This window comes from Apteryx mantelli, chromosome 8 (assembly GCF_036417845.1).
Source record: "Apteryx mantelli isolate bAptMan1 chromosome 8, bAptMan1.hap1, whole genome shotgun sequence".
Lineage (NCBI taxonomy): Eukaryota > Metazoa > Chordata > Aves > Apterygiformes > Apterygidae > Apteryx > Apteryx mantelli.
The window spans coordinates 33,959,444-33,974,982 of NC_089985.1; the positions used below are offsets into that span (position 1 = coordinate 33,959,444).

The 15,539-nt window shown below is 42.6% G+C and overlaps 1 protein-coding gene across 4 annotated transcripts in view; it reads right to left on the minus strand.

Annotated features, from left to right (window-relative positions):
* Positions 1–8,292: 8,292 nt before the first annotated feature.
* SPATA6 (spermatogenesis associated 6) overlaps positions 8,293–15,539 on the minus strand; it is a 47,176-nt gene continuing 39,929 nt past the window's right edge. For all 4 annotated transcript variants that reach the window (XM_067301221.1, XM_067301222.1, XM_013948460.2 and 1 more), the window contains one exon: positions 8,293–14,437. In XM_067301221.1, coding sequence (XP_067157322.1) covers positions 14,257–14,437 — 181 coding nt within the window. In that variant the 3' untranslated portion in view covers positions 8,293–14,256. The remainder of the gene's footprint in view (positions 14,438–15,539) is intronic.

Genomic DNA, 15,539 nt, shown 5'->3' on the forward strand with positions numbered 1-15,539 from the left:
TTAAGCTTCAAGGCCAGGTTTGTGCACGACGAAGCTTATGCTGCTTTTCAGTGCGGCATCCTGCAAGCAGCGCGATAGCGGCCGGCCCGTGGCCGGTGCGTGGCCAGCTGGTCCCCAGGGCGGCCAAGCTTATTGCAGAGGCACTTGGGGCTGCGCTTTTCACATTGAAATGAGCCGGGCTTTGGGCTCAGCTGGCGATGCCAGCCGGACTGCCCCAGCCCGGCTTCACCACCCCCGGCACGGCACGGAGCGCAGCACGCCTTGCTAGGCCTAGCCTGGCCCTTTGATTTCCTTCTCTTTTTGTTTAAAAGCATGGGCGTGCGAGGCCTTGGCCCGGGACATCAGTCCACAGGGCTGTTTGCAGCTCCGCGGACGCCAGCTCCGCGCAGCGCTTGCGGCGAGGGCTGCACACGGGGCTCAGCACCGCTCTGCAGCCCCCGCCGCGGGCTGGGACGCAGCGATGCGGGGGGCTGTGCTGGCCCAGATCAATACAAACGCTTGCTTTTTCTAAGAGGAAAAAGTAAACTGCCTTTAAACAAGGGAAATCTCAGCCCCTCTAGCCAGAGGAGGTCACCCGTCCGTCCCGGTGGGAACAGGCACCCGCCGCAAAGCTCGCTCCCTGGCACGGCCACTGTGCAACTGCGAGCAGGTGGTGCCCGAATCAGAGGGTGCCTCAAAACATTTAGAGGTAATCAAGTTACCAGCTGTGATTAATAGCTGGTAAATGTCTAATAATAGCGGACGCATTTCCAATGCATTTAGAAATACCACGGCTCCTGCCTCCCTGCCTAGAGCGCGGAGGCACTGAGTGCTTCTGAGACGCAGCGCCCCTCAGCAGCACTTAGCTCAATGGCTCTGCTGGGTTTTTTTGGACCACACACCCGCTAATGCCATGGGAAAAGCAACACAGAGTGAGTTGAGGGATAACGAGGCAGTTTTCACACATTTGAGATGATTGTTTTTTCAGTAAGAAAATTTCAATTTTGCGATGAATGGAACTGAAGTTTCACTCTTTTTTTTAAAAAAAAAAAACAGTACAAAACACTTCTGATCTTTGGACGTATGATCTTGACCTCTTCCCCTCCCCTTCTCACCCCATGGACCCTGGAAGACTGTTTCCTTTAAATGAAACTATGCGTTTTGGGAGATGTGACTTCATCCCTGAGCTTGGCCCACAGAAGGGATGGAGACACTGGAATTGCCAGCTGCAGCCAGCTGTGTACCCCACAGGAGAAATTGATTTCCTTGGTAAATGTATTTGACTTACTACTGTATTTTTAACCACTAAAGCAAAACAAAAGAAAAAAGCATATGAGGGTGGGAGGAAACTGAAATGTTTTGCAGAAATAAACCAGTCAGCTCAAAACATCTCGACCTTCCCTTGTGTTTTCTGGGAAAATACCATATTTAACCAAAAAAATTAAAACCAAAATGAGAAATTACATTTTGCTTCCTGGCTGAAGATGAGGTTGGGGGGGGGATAGTTTAGAAGAATCAAAACTCCCCAAGCGCTTCTCAGGCCTAGGCTTCGTGGCTAAGAGAGCACCTTTGGGAAGCAGGCGCTCGGGTCAGCGGGACAGGACGGTCCTAAATCAGGGTCCTTTGGGAAGCGCACTACTGCCAGGAAAGGGACCGGCGCCGGCGCCAGCCCCACCGCACCGCGCACACCGCCTTGCGCTCCTTCCCGTTCCCGTTATCCCGCCTCTTGCTCCGTCTGCTCCCTCCGTCTCGCCTCTCGCCCTCCTTCCCGTTAGCGACCCCGACCTGCAGCCCAGGACAGCAGAGGCGCTTTTTAAAGCTGGGACAGCTGCGGCAGGCTCCGGAGGAACCTTTCCGGAGCTAGATGAGGTGGGAGCAGCGCAGACCCCAAGCAAAGGCTGGTGTCAAACGCCGTGTGCCGCCACCGCTGCAGCCCGACCTGCTTTGCCTCGGGACCAAGCTCCCCGGTGGCACCAGTCAGCCCACACGCTCCTGGGGGCGGAGGGACAGAGGGAATTAGGATTATCTGCGAGTCCAGCCCGCTGCAGCCCCCAAACAAGGTAGGAGCAGACAAATTAACGAGGTCCAGACGACTTTGCACCAATGACGCAGGGAAACGTACGTGGAAAGTCAGCGCTGAGCAGAGCCGGAGCTCCAGCCACGGCAGCGGCACCGAGCACCCGCGCCAGCTCGCTCCGCGCCGGCCCTTCTCAGGGAGCATCCTCGCTCTTCACGGCTTGTGATAAATTGCAATATCCTCACAAGAACACATCGCTTTCAGAACTGTAACCAATATACAAGTCCATTGGCAGCAGCTGTTATTAATGATGCCAATACATATTTTCTTATTAATCTTCCATACTAGGCTTGTGTCTATCTGCAAATGATTATCATTTGTTTTCCTGACAAATCTATCAAGATCATTTATTACTGTTCAGCAAAGGATCTTCTTTTAAACAAAGATTAATAACATTGCATTTTATCCGGCTGGCTGAGCCAAAGGAAATGAAATTAACAATGAACCCTACAAACATGTCATCACTTTAATTTACCGGAAAATATTTTAAAATGTTATTTAAAAAAATAAACGCTATGGTGGGCACAGTTTATTACAAAAGGAAGAAACGAGACTCCATACATTTTAGCATGGCAGAGAGTGAGTTAGCAACCAGGGCAACATCTTTTCTCTGGTCTTTGCGCTCATTTTCTGGGACAAAGCTGGAGCTGCATTCACAGCCTGCTTATCAGCGCGGACCAGACAGACTGCCACCATCCCAAGTGACCTCTTGGGAGTCACCAGCTCCTGGTTAAAGAGGTTAAAAGTTGTTTACCACCTGAGGTCACAAGCTCTCACCCTTGCAGGGAGTACTGACCTCCCTGTATTCCTACAGAGGAAAACGTCACCAAGGTAAAACTCATGGAGATCTGAAGAAGAAGGTGGGATATGTTGGGTTTGGTAAGAAGCCCTGGCTGACAGACTCCTGGTGCCCTTCTCCACCTGGGATGTCTATTAGGAAAAGAAATAAAACCAGCAGCTTTGCATGGTTTAGTTTCCTTTCTTCTGCTCTCTCTCTTCTTGCTTTCCCTTCCCTTCGAGAAAAAAAAATAAAAAAAAATAGAAAACAACCGATCAGAACCTCCCTCCTGCTTTTACTGCAAATAATAATGCAAAAAACTAGTATTAACTTTGCTATTGCTTTGGTCTGTTCATACACATGGACTTAAATCTTGAGCCCGGTTTTGCTGCTGGCACCCCTGCACTGTACTGCCACAGAGATGTTGCCCATTTGCCAGGCTCTGCCCGGGCTGGGACACTGCAGGCCGTGGGAACCCCTCATTCCCCTCCACCTTCCTCTGTGTGGAAGTTTTTCTCCCTAACACTGCAGCTCACTTATCCATTTTTCAGTGTCCAGTGCTTCCAACACCAGCATAATTTGTTTTGTAAATGCTTGCATGTATCAGAAATCTCATTGCATCCTTGGAAACAGCTCTAAATCCTTAGTCATGGTAAAGAGCCCCCCCCCTTTAATCATCCTCCCCAGGACTCTCAGTTAAAATCAAAGTGTTTATCACTGCCCAGATTTCCCTTTTTCTCCTTTTCCTTGGTGGAGTGTGGGGGAAGGTTGCGTAAAACAATTTTGAATTATGTACTCAAAGCGTTTCTCCTACAGATAATAAAGCCAGCTTCCTACCTTCAGTGGTTTCATCTTATTTTATGCAGACACCAGGTTAGGAGCACTGGTCTAAACCCCATACAAGAGAAAATCGCCCTGCTAACCTCAAGCTGCAGCAGTTACGAAACGCTGACATACCAGCAAGAGGATTTCAGAGCGTGCACCTGGTATCTCCGAGGAGCAGCAGAACACACCCTCGTGAAACCAGCCGGCGTTTAGCTCTACATTTTATCTCTACAAAACAAAGTCTTCTGGATTTCTTTTTTTAATTTATAAATGCCATCAATACAGCATAGGTCTTCAAAAATCTATAACAAACACAAAAAGCCTGAATATAACCCAAAGCAGGGTTTGGCATGTCTGCAGATAAAAAGGTAATGAGTTAAGAAGAGAAGCAAGCTGGTTCTCTTTTGAAGCTGTAACTGTAGCTCTTGTTAATTTGGGGACACTACACAGTTTTCATAAGTGGCAAGAGTTTAGGTTGCATGTGCCCAGGCATACAGTTCAGCCGGGCCAGGCTCTGAGCTTCTAAGAAGTTTAACCTATTACTATTTGCCTTAGTTTTTACAGGTAGGATTTGGGATCTTTGGCTGAGCGATAACCACAATGCATGTGACAGAACATCCCTGCTTATTTCTTTATCAGTCTGACAGCTTAGCTGTGTTTCTTTTAGCACAATTGTCAATTCTGGCATAAAGACTGCAAGCCGAGAAGAAAGCAGAGTTTCTGGATAAGTTGTTCCAGAAGTTAAATACTTGTTACATTAAAAAAATTACAAGTTGCACCCTATTTCTACTGTGACTCCATCTCTCTCCAGCTTTCCACTTCTGGGTTTCATCAAGCCTCTTCTGTTATATTGAACAGTTTTCTGTTACGAACTTACACAATGTAAGTAAAAAATCATAGGCAGTGCGTGCAGAGGAACAGGGCTTTATAATCACGGAGAGGCAAAAAAGGGGCTGAAGTCAAAAGGAAGTGGCAAAGGACAAAATGTAGCAGATCTGAATAACCAATGCAAGTCTCTCGTCTCAGATTTAATGGAGTACATTACCCTTCATTGGTCCTAAATGGGGAAGATAATGTGGTAGTGGCCATCCAACCTCAGTGAATCCCAAATGTCTGGCATGAAAAATTTTTAGTTCATTTGCCTTGTGCAATATATAAAGGTAAGAAGAGATGTACAAGGTGTTGTGAAGGTGACACAGGGAGCAATAGATAAAAGCGATTCTTTGTCGCAGATAAAATGTTGATGTCACAACAATTTGAGGTTTTTGTGTAACTGTCCCTGAAGCAGGTGAACATGAGTGAATAAGCCAATTGCCCACTCGCTGCCCCAAAAGAGTTGCTGCAAAGGTGCCGAAGGCGTCCTCCCAGGCTGTGACAGGCTGCAAGGAAATGTCACTGCCTGTTTTTCAGAAGAGTTCAAAAACACAACTTCCTCATCACGCAAACATATTTTTCTCCCCACTAGAGACGGCCAATCTGCTGGGAACACCAAAATAACGATGTTGTTGTTGGAAAAACACTCAGGCAGGAGTCTTTATCAGTGTTGGACATCATTGCTCTGAATTCGACCGTGCTTCTCCTTCCAGCCGCCATCTGTGGTCAGGCTCAGCTGTTGTGCCCCAACCCACTGCCCACAGGGCAGACCTTCACAGCTGTCTCACAGAAAAGCATACATCACCATAAAGCTCTTGCAGGAGCGTGTGGCAACGAGCCAGCAGGCTCCACAGCTTCAGGAGTCTTGGCACTGTCTTGTAGGAGTCCTCAGAGCGAAGGCTGTGAGGTGGTTAACATCCACAAAGTTGAAAGTGGCTGGTGGGGAGCAGCATCCATCTCCGCTACTGAAGCCAAACCACGGTGCAGAAGGGATTCGTGTTCTCTGCCTCAGAAGGACAGATCATCAGCTCAGCACATTTCATCCGAAACACTCGCTAGATGAAACGTATGAATCATGACAGCAGCAAGGACAAGCACACAACTCTGCCTTTTCCCAGGTGTACCCCAACCCACAAAGTCACATATCTTCTCAGCCTTCTCCTGGCCCAATGAGCCTTGAAACTCCTCCAGAAGAGATGAAGAATGCTTCTGTCCCAAAACAGCTCCTCACTCCAGGAACTGTCTGTTACAGATGTAAAGCTCTTCAAGTGAGCAGGGCGGTCTCTGGATGTCCAATGACTCTTTACTTCCTGACCAGAATTCACATATAATGCCTGAAGTAGTCTTCCTTCCTTCCTTCCCCTTGTCTCAAATGCAATATCCAGCACCTCTGCTTATCTATTTATCTCCATCACAGCCATTTGTACATGGGATGGTGTTATTTCAGCAGGTGCCATCTGGTCAAAGGCTGACACCAAGGTATCAGTGGATCTCTTGTGCCATTCAAGCACAGCCCAAGATTTCATAAGCAAAAACCAAAATATCATGCTGTGCAATATTACAGATAAGCTGTCCAAGCAAGACCAGATGGCACCACCATGCCAAGGACAACAAGCAGAGATATTAAGATGTCAGCATATGAACCAAGTCAGCCTGAGCTGCTGAATTTGTGCCATTTCTGAACACTTTTCCCTGAAATGAGAAGCAAGCTGTCCCATAATACACTGCAGAAATATTCCTGAAGAGTGCACTTCCGCAAAGCTCTGCGAACCCCAGGATGTTCCCCCAAGGCATCCTAGTGCCACACAAGGAGGAGCGTGCGTAAGTGTACTTAATAGTATATAAGTGTATGCAAAACATAACAGCAGCTCTGCTTGCAGTACTCAATTATTGCTCTATGGTGCTGTCTCTTGCTGTTGACTAACACGGGAGTGGGTTAACAGCACTCAAGATACAGCACTGTGGATAGACACCATTAGGGACCGATTTCTCTGGCCACTTTCTGGTTTAGTCTAAGAAAGCGGTCTCTTTTTTTTTGAGAGGGAGGGAAGAAGGCATCACAGTAACCATTATTAAAAAAAACATAACTTTTGTTACATTTGTTCGAAACAGAAATGTTGTTCAAAACATTCAGCTGTGACTCGCTACTGTAGCTTCCACAAAAGAAGCATTCAATTTAATATGTGAGACTCATAACCAACTCACACAGTGCAATAGTTCACATCAGTCTGAAGAAAAAAAAAATTCTGCTGGAAGCACAGGCAAGTAGCAGTGTCAATTTTTCATTAACCTACAGCCACTGTCTCTATAGACTTACAGCTATAAGTAAGATTACTGTTATAATTTCCTCTGGTCCCTAAGGGGAGGGGAAAAAAAACTTCACAAAACTTTTAAGGTCATTAAAAAAAAACCAACCTTAAATTGGAGGTAGTTTCAGTTTACTTTCATATTTCAAAATCAAATCTTAGCTTCAGCCTCACATCAAAGCAGAAATGTCAGTTGCTTTGTTTCTACATCTTCCATGAAAGAAGTTCCAGCTTATACAAGAGCTGAATGCCAAGTAAATAGATTTTCCCAGGGAACAAAGGCAGCTTTTTTGTTTGCTTTAAACATATGTAAATAGAGTCCCAGGAGTTGATCTGCCTGTCACTTCAACCAGGTTTACACTCGTGTCACTCCAGCTGGTTATTTCTGACCAGCCCTGGGGTACATTAGGTCAGAATTGCAAACCTTTCCCTCCCCTCTCCTCCAAGCACTCATTTCAAGCAGCCACTTGAGCCCTTTCCCTCCAGCCTCACGCCTCAGCAAGGGGAAAACAGTTGTTTCGCTAGTGAGTTTTTTTTTTTTTTTTAATAGCTCTAGTTACAAAATCACAGAAATACTTTGGTCCTCTTTGTCATAGTCAGCTTTCAGCGGATAAGATCAGTATCTGGCAATATGACCACTATCAATAAACAGTCATGGGCTGTGTTCCCACAAACTGGCAGTATATTAAAAATTGAAGGCACCTATTGGTTCATGGTCAAGATTATGGGGTGCAGGGAGGGAACAGGAATGGATTGATCAGATAACAAAAAAGCCATTTTTCTTAACAGGAGGGCACCATCAGGCTCATGATGATGAAGGATTACTCCCTCCTCAGTACCAGGCATGTAAACGGGGAGAGTTATTTTTCACAAAGCCAGAAGACAACAAAGAAGAGTACAATTCTTTCGCACTCACATCTCCCGTAACTCACGTTTTTGTATTTTAAAAAAGTGGATCAGTGCAAAATTAAGAGCATTTACAATGCCTGTCATCTCCAAATCATCTGGGTTATATCTCAATCTCCAGCACTCGCTTTGGGTGTAAGGCTGGGTAGCACTGAGGGATGCATCATTTTATAGGTTATGCAGAAGCCACAATTAAAGAAAATCCTCAAGTACACAAAAAGCCTTAATTTTGACTGGCCAACTTAGCATAACTTATTGATAATTCAAATCACTCTAGTACTATTCACTGTTTTCTTCTCCCTGCTTATTTCATCTCCTGACAAGTTTACAAAGAAAAGAATGGAGTTGAGCTTAGCTGCATTACATCCAATATGCTGCCTACGCAAACGCCAGAGAAGCTAAATGAACCCCAGAACATATGGCACTCTGCTGACAGAGCTCAGAAACTGGTTCTGCATGAGCAACAAGGAACATCTTGAAACGCACAAGACATATGTGTTTTAGGAAGAAGATTGAAGTGTTTCATAATAAAACAGGACAAAGTGAAATACAAGTGCTGTATAAAATTTTAATTAAAAACTGGTTTTACCCCTCAACGTGAATATACAATATGTTTCACAGATGGATTTCATATTTAAGTATTATCCAAACCAAAAACGTAAATGAGACAAATAAAGCTTTCAAAAATGGCACAGTGGCTAAAATGTATGTAAACACTAGATGACTGTGGTGAAAACAAGGCAGGCAGGGAAAGCAACCTCTTAGCAATTGTTTACTACTGGGGTACTGAATGAAACAGTTCATACAACTATCGTCTTTATAATTACACAATTAGCTCAACATCCAAAACTTCAAGTCAGTGTAACAATACAAATATAAGCATTAGAATTCACCACAGTTCAGTAACGTAAATGGTGCTTTTGTTACTTAAACACATATTTATAAGTTTCACTGATAGTTTTATACACCCACAATTCATGGTATGTAAATGCATAAAACATGGAAAGCCATGCACTGAACTGCTCACAAAATCTACTCCTGCTCTCCACCTCTCACCCCACTTCATATAAAGCAATCTCCGCTCAGTGGTATCAGTTCTACAGGGTTACACAAATGTCTGACCACAGGAAAAAAAAAAATTGTGCTATATTCTTAGGATCAGTAAATTCTGATGAACTAAAAGGGACCTTGTTTTGCAACAGCGAACTCCTTCACTTGAAGAGGAGAGAAGGCTCAGATCACCACATCTCAGAGAGCTCTCTGCAGAGTCAAAAGCAATCACGCAGAACCAAGTGGAAATACACAAGGAGGCAAAGCACAATCTCCACATTGATCAAGCAAACAGAAGGATTGCAATTCCTCCCTGTTGTCATCCAGACAAATTATCACTGCACTTGAGAGAATTTTTCTCTCAAGACAAACACAGGAAACAAACTGCACATCTTTGGTCAAATGGGTGAAATCAAGCCAACATCATTAACGAAAGCAGCTATAGCTTCACCTTTAAGAGTTTTGATTGAAGATGTTTTGAATTCCGTGGACAAAGTAGTAGAAACCAGTGCAATGAGGTTTCTGTTCAATATTCCATTGCATAAAAGAAACTGGAATTATTAAACATTCTTGATCACTTCCCACAACACCAGTTTGTTTATGGAAACTCAAAAGAACCAGGGAAAGACCGCTGCTACCAGGGACCATCGCCTAAACCAGGCGTCACTTTTGTCAGTGAGGTAGCTCATTAAGATCATCCACAGAAGTGCTGCTCACTCTTAGCTTCAACTGGCACCAAAAAGCTGAACGGCTTTCCCTAAGTTTCATTGATTAAAAAGTTTTCCCAAATTCCTTGATTCCTAAACAAATCTCTTGAGATAGTCTCAAGCATTCTGATAATGAGCATTTTGTAACCAGGCAAGCAATTAACGTCGTGGCTGGCTTTCACATGACTCAGAGATTCCACATTACACGACATACAATTAAGCGGCCACTGCTAAAAGGCTAATTTTGTTGCATAGTTCAGTGTTTCAGAAAACAAGTGTTTAGAAATACCTTTAGAAATACCTAAGAATTAGGAAGACTGGAATAATATAATAATAGACTACACCTTGCAGGTGGACTGAAAAGGTGGAGATTCCTTCCAACTTACTTTGTCTGATAAACCTATGGCACAGCAGAAAGTTTTCCACTGTCAAGTTATTGCACGCACCACTGCACCCCCCACCCCTGGGGAGAGGACGAGAACAAATGATCTGATAGGTGTTAATAGTGCTGGTTAGTACACATCGTAGAAAGCATTAAGACATCACGATGACAAAAACAGAACTTGCATTCAAAAAAGATATCATGAGAGCAATCATTATGAATATGAAGAACCTGGATCATCCAGGAGACATAAGCTGAGCAGGATACCCATTGTAAAGATTAGCTCCTAAAAATGCAGGTAGAAAGCAGTCCCTTCTTTTTCTCAGTGGCGTCTCTTAGATTTAAGAGACTTCTGTCTTGATAACATTAAGACTTGTTTGATAGTTGCCTGATTAAAACATAATAAAACTGGGAAAATTAAAATAAAACCTTTCTAGTAACCTGGAGATGGGACTTTTCAGCCAGGCTGCCACAAAATAAAACAATTTCTCTAACAACATTCACCTCAGGATCCCAAAGCACTCTACAGTCATTTAATTAAGTTTCAGAGCACAAACTCCCCATTTAACAGCTGAGGTAACAATGACAGCGAGTTTAGCACAGACTACTTAATACTGAGCAGAGCTAAAAGTGTTATTTAAAACAAACAAAAAAAAACAAAAAAAAAACCCCACAGGTTCCCAGCCCTTATGGGCAGACTTCTTTCTCCTCTCACCATTTTTGGCAAATCCCTAAGCAATAGTAAAATTCATACATATGATACACAGTCTAGACAACAGCCCTCATCACGTTCTGAGCTGCTTTGGGGAGGGGGGGAGTTGAGGGTTCAAAGCTGATTTGGGGGTTAAACACGCCTGCATATCTTATTGCTACCTGTTCCCATTACTCTGTCCATCCCTATGCCTCTTGCCCCTGGTTGACCAGTTTAAGTTTCCCTCTTCTTAGCTGAAAACTTAGATAAGGCAAATCATTAAATAGCTTGACATTTTTTAATCTGCAATAGGTCCCAGACTGAGTGATTTCCAAATCAACTACTATTTAACAGAGGATCTGGCATGCTACTGAACACAGTTAGCTGGTTTGTGTAAAGCCATCCCAAGATCCTGAACTATAAAGTTACTTGTAGCAAAGGGGCAAGGGAGCAAATTAAAATAGGACTCTGACTTATTAAAATGAAAAAGATTAAAATACTGTTCTGAATATATTGCATACTGCAAGCAACACTGGAAGCCATAACATTTGGTGAGAACACTCATAGGTTGTAATAACTTGGGGAGAGCAGGAGGAAGAGACAGACTCTACAGAAAAACACTAATTCTCTCTTAATCTAAACCCATTATTTCTAGATTTGAGTAGGCAGCTTTCCTTTAGGAGGTAAAATGATGATGGTGGAATTATGCCATCCCACTGTCACTAACAGACCACTTTGTGGATGACAAAAGATAAGGAATGAACATAGAAAATGCTATTTAAAGCTCCACTCAGGAACCTAGAAATTTGCATTTGATAGAAGGGATTTAAATTGTATTAGAAAGCAAGGTGCACTAAACAATTACAGTTTATTACTATGTTGGTTCACTGCCTGAACCTATACTTATCACATACCGCAGTAGCAAAGGAGCAGCAGTGTTCAGTGCACTTGAGCTGTATGCATATTAATAGGAGAGCTAGCTGAGCAAACAGGGAAAGGGCCAAAAGCTTTTAAAAAACAAGTGGCTTGCAGATTTTGTGGACAGATTGGTGTAATTTGGGTCTTAAGTCACATTTCATAGAAAAGTTTTCCATTAACCAAAATGGATTCCCAGCACAGTGCTTGGAAGAGAACACGCTTTTCTCTGTCACAGCATATAAGCTGTGGAATGACTCTGACCCAAGACAGAAACACATATTCTGCAGCAGCTGATTCAGAAAGACTTTATACACACCATCTCCCTTAGCAGTCAGATCATGGCCAAAGACACTTATAGTCTATCTGCTTCATTTGTTGTTATGCTGCATATGAAGGCTACAGAGTGCGAATATTCATACCAGTCAAAAAGGTATGACACTTTCTTTTTTTCCCATTGAGTCCCCATATGAAATACAGATTAAAAGACCCTTTGATGTAAAAAACAAAGGTTTCCATATTTACCATATGCTTCCCATCTTTAGTTAGGGGAACAGAATGAAACATACCCCAGCCATTCCTCTGGACCCTCCGAAGTTTACCCTGTTTTTTCACAGTGGCCTCCAACCTTCTTCGTCCCCTCCTTGTTTCTTGATTTCTTGACAACCCGTGTCCTTGGTCATCCATACAAAGAGATTGAGCATTCAGGCCTTCCTAAACACTGAACTAACTGGGACAGAAATCTGCAATACTGGAGTGCCACGGAGGGGTAAGCAAAACAGTACTTCTATGTGGCAGACTGAGATTCGGCCAAAGGGGAGCAGCCAACCTTCTGACTACACTAACTTTTACCAAACTATGACACTAAGGAGGCCAAATACAGAGAATATTAAATGAAGACTATAGGATGCCGTGAGAAGAACAGGAAATCTTGAAGGCTCCAACACATATGGGAAAACCACAGCAACTTTCAGATTTCAGTAGATTAATTTTAAACCAAAAGCTTGGAAAGAGTCTCTCAGAATGCGCTCTGCTTATTCAGGGCCTGTCTGCGTATGCCTATATTCCTTAGCAGCAAGAAGAAAGAAACTATTCCTTTATGGACTAATACAGGATCACAGGAAGAGGGTAATGGATGAATACCAGATACTGGTGCTACAACGCTCTATGGCCACCATCCTTCCGTGACACAGCTTGGACAAGTTTTACTTTTCACTTCTGGAAAAAAAAAAAAAAAAGTGTACTACTTCTCAATAGAGTGACTCAACACTTATCTATACCATAAGACTGAACAACTAACGCCCTTTGAAAGCACTAATGGGCTAAATGGCATCAGGGACAGGAAGTTATCAGTGTTAATCCGCTTCAACTGGTTTAACTGTTACAAGGAATAGAAATGTCTATATGCAAGACACTTCCTCTGAGAGTCCCCTTTCCTGAAACAGAAGGACACAGTCTTTCAACGTGCTTTCCCACTAGCATAATTGCTCACCAACTGCTTTCGCAAATCAATTATGTTGTCTCAGCGTTAAAGGATGGAAGGCAGAGTAGACCAACTTTTTGTTTATCTAGGCATGCTGGCAGGTTACAGTCATATGTTCTGCCATCTGTACTGCTAGCTTTATCCTTTATCCAATCGTAACAGGTAAAATGGCATTGGTGTAACTGAATCTGTTCTCTCAGTCACGGAAGGAGCCAGAATATGCGTTTGTTTTTTCCCCATTTTAAGAAGAAGCAGGAGATGGACACTCTTGCCCTTTTAAAACATTCGGTTTTTCAATAGATGGGCAACTTGCCCCGGTCTGTTAATGTGGGATCTGTTCAATGCAAAGCTGAAAAGGTTTCGTCTCTTGGGAAAGCATCGAACTGCTGATGAACATTTGGTGGCCTTTAGCAAAAAGGATGCAATTTCTGCCAACAGGATCCCAGCAGGCTAGTAAGGATAGGCTCCAAATTAGGTGGGATTGTGATGCCGGGACTTCAGAAGGCCTGAACTGGGTATATGAGTTTGCTGACTAGATCCAGGCCTACCCCCTCCTCGGCCTTTTCTTACTTGTAGTTTTTAAATTACAAGTATGTTGGCAAATGTCATGGCTGCATTCAAGAGAACCTAGAAACTTTCAAATGCACAGGGTATGTGAAGAAGAACTTTCCTCTGATAAAAAGACTGCTAGGTTGGGCAGGTTTCTTTTAAAATTTGATTATATTAGAAAATTTGCTACTAAAGGTGCTTGAAAATGCTTTGAAAGTATGTCTATAGGTCAGTATGAGTTTTTTCCTTCTGCCTTTCTCAACGAAACACAATCCAAAGGCAATTTTCTAAAAAACAATTCCCTCTTTCCCAAAGCAGACGCTTTTATATCAACACACACATTCACCCTTCCCCTTTAGACTGCCTCTCTGAACAGTAAGACATATTACTTTTTCAACCAATTCTATTTATGTTACTAAATAGTTATAATGATTTTTTAAAAAGTTGGCTGCAGCTGAAACCTGACTTGAAGTCAGACAAGAATGTCCAGCAGACCTATTAATCTTCAAATGACTATCTTCTGATAGCCTGAAAGGAGCAACATAGCTTGATTAACTAGGAAGAGGCTTAGTTTTGTTTGTTTTTAATAGTTCCCCATTTGGCAACCCCATTGCTCAGCAACCCTGCCCAAACATAACTACATCTTAAAAATAGAGTACAAATATTTGTTACATAAAAATAGTTTTCATTAAAAATATGAACATTGTGTACTGTGCATTTCCAAGCAAAATGCTATCAGGAGTGGGTTTTTTGGTCCGAAACAGTGCCAGAAGCTTTTCGGTACATATTTCTGTATATTTTCTCGAGACTGTCTTCAAAGATCGCTCTGTGAGGCTTCCCTTTGTATACAGCTGCATGACTGGACCAATATTCACCATTATCCAAGTGAACAGTGGTGTTCTGCTGTACTGGTGAACTGTTAACACAAAGAAGCAAAGCAATAATCATCAAATCAAGAGAAGTAACAGGAGTCAGAGCACAAAAACAGCAGAAATCCAAAGTAAAGCTGCTAACCACAGATTACCTTTCACAAATAGAAATAAAAGCTGCACTGCAGCTACTTCTAAGATATGGGAGCCCCATGTTATTCATTCACACAAATTCTCCCCCATGTAACCAAGAGCACTTGATAATACCTCTTAGATAGAAAGAGAATTAATTTTCAAATAGCATGCAGTCATTTTGCTGTATTTTGATAGGCAGTGTGACTAGGCACTGAGCCTATGCAATAGAAACACAGTAGGATTTTTGTGTCATTTGAAGGTCAAAATGTAACCACAAGCAGTTATTTCAATATGAAGACAATCTATCTGAGGTATATTAAATTACTGTGGCTGCAGCTGTAAAGTGTTCTATCAGAAGCATCTTGGATTAAGTATTCTACCAAATACATTATGATCTAACAGCAATCAAGTGTTCGTTTCCCACCCCGTCTTACGTGTCACTGTTTTAATACTAAACACAAATATATTCTCATATTTCAGTTGCTTTGAGAAATTATTTCCTAGATCTATGAAGCAAAGTTTATTATTTTAAAATCATTATGAAACACTGACAAATTTGAAGTATGTATACCTAAAATTCATAGCTGTTTGCATTCTCTTGAACCTTTGAAACAAAGGGTTATGTTATATAATGAAATGAGCCTTTTTCCTGTAATAAAACATGAAACTAGATCAAAACTCATAAGCAAAAAATGACTACTGAGGTGACATCTTTCACATCTGCTCAGAGATTGAGACACTTAAAAATTAGGACTGAGTTACTCTTAGCCTTTTGAGAAGGTTATCAGTCTGGGAAAATAAACCGGAAATGCGAAACTTACTGGTGGCCATCTTCACCTAGGAAATGGATTAAATTTCATGGGGAAGTTTTACATTTTCTTATATACATACCATCTATTAATCTAGTATGGTCAAACAAGTTGTTAAAGCTTTGTCCTCAATATCAGTAAACTCCTGTGACAAAATTGAAAGAATCCTTCCATGAAAGCACTCACTCATATACTTTTAGCTTGC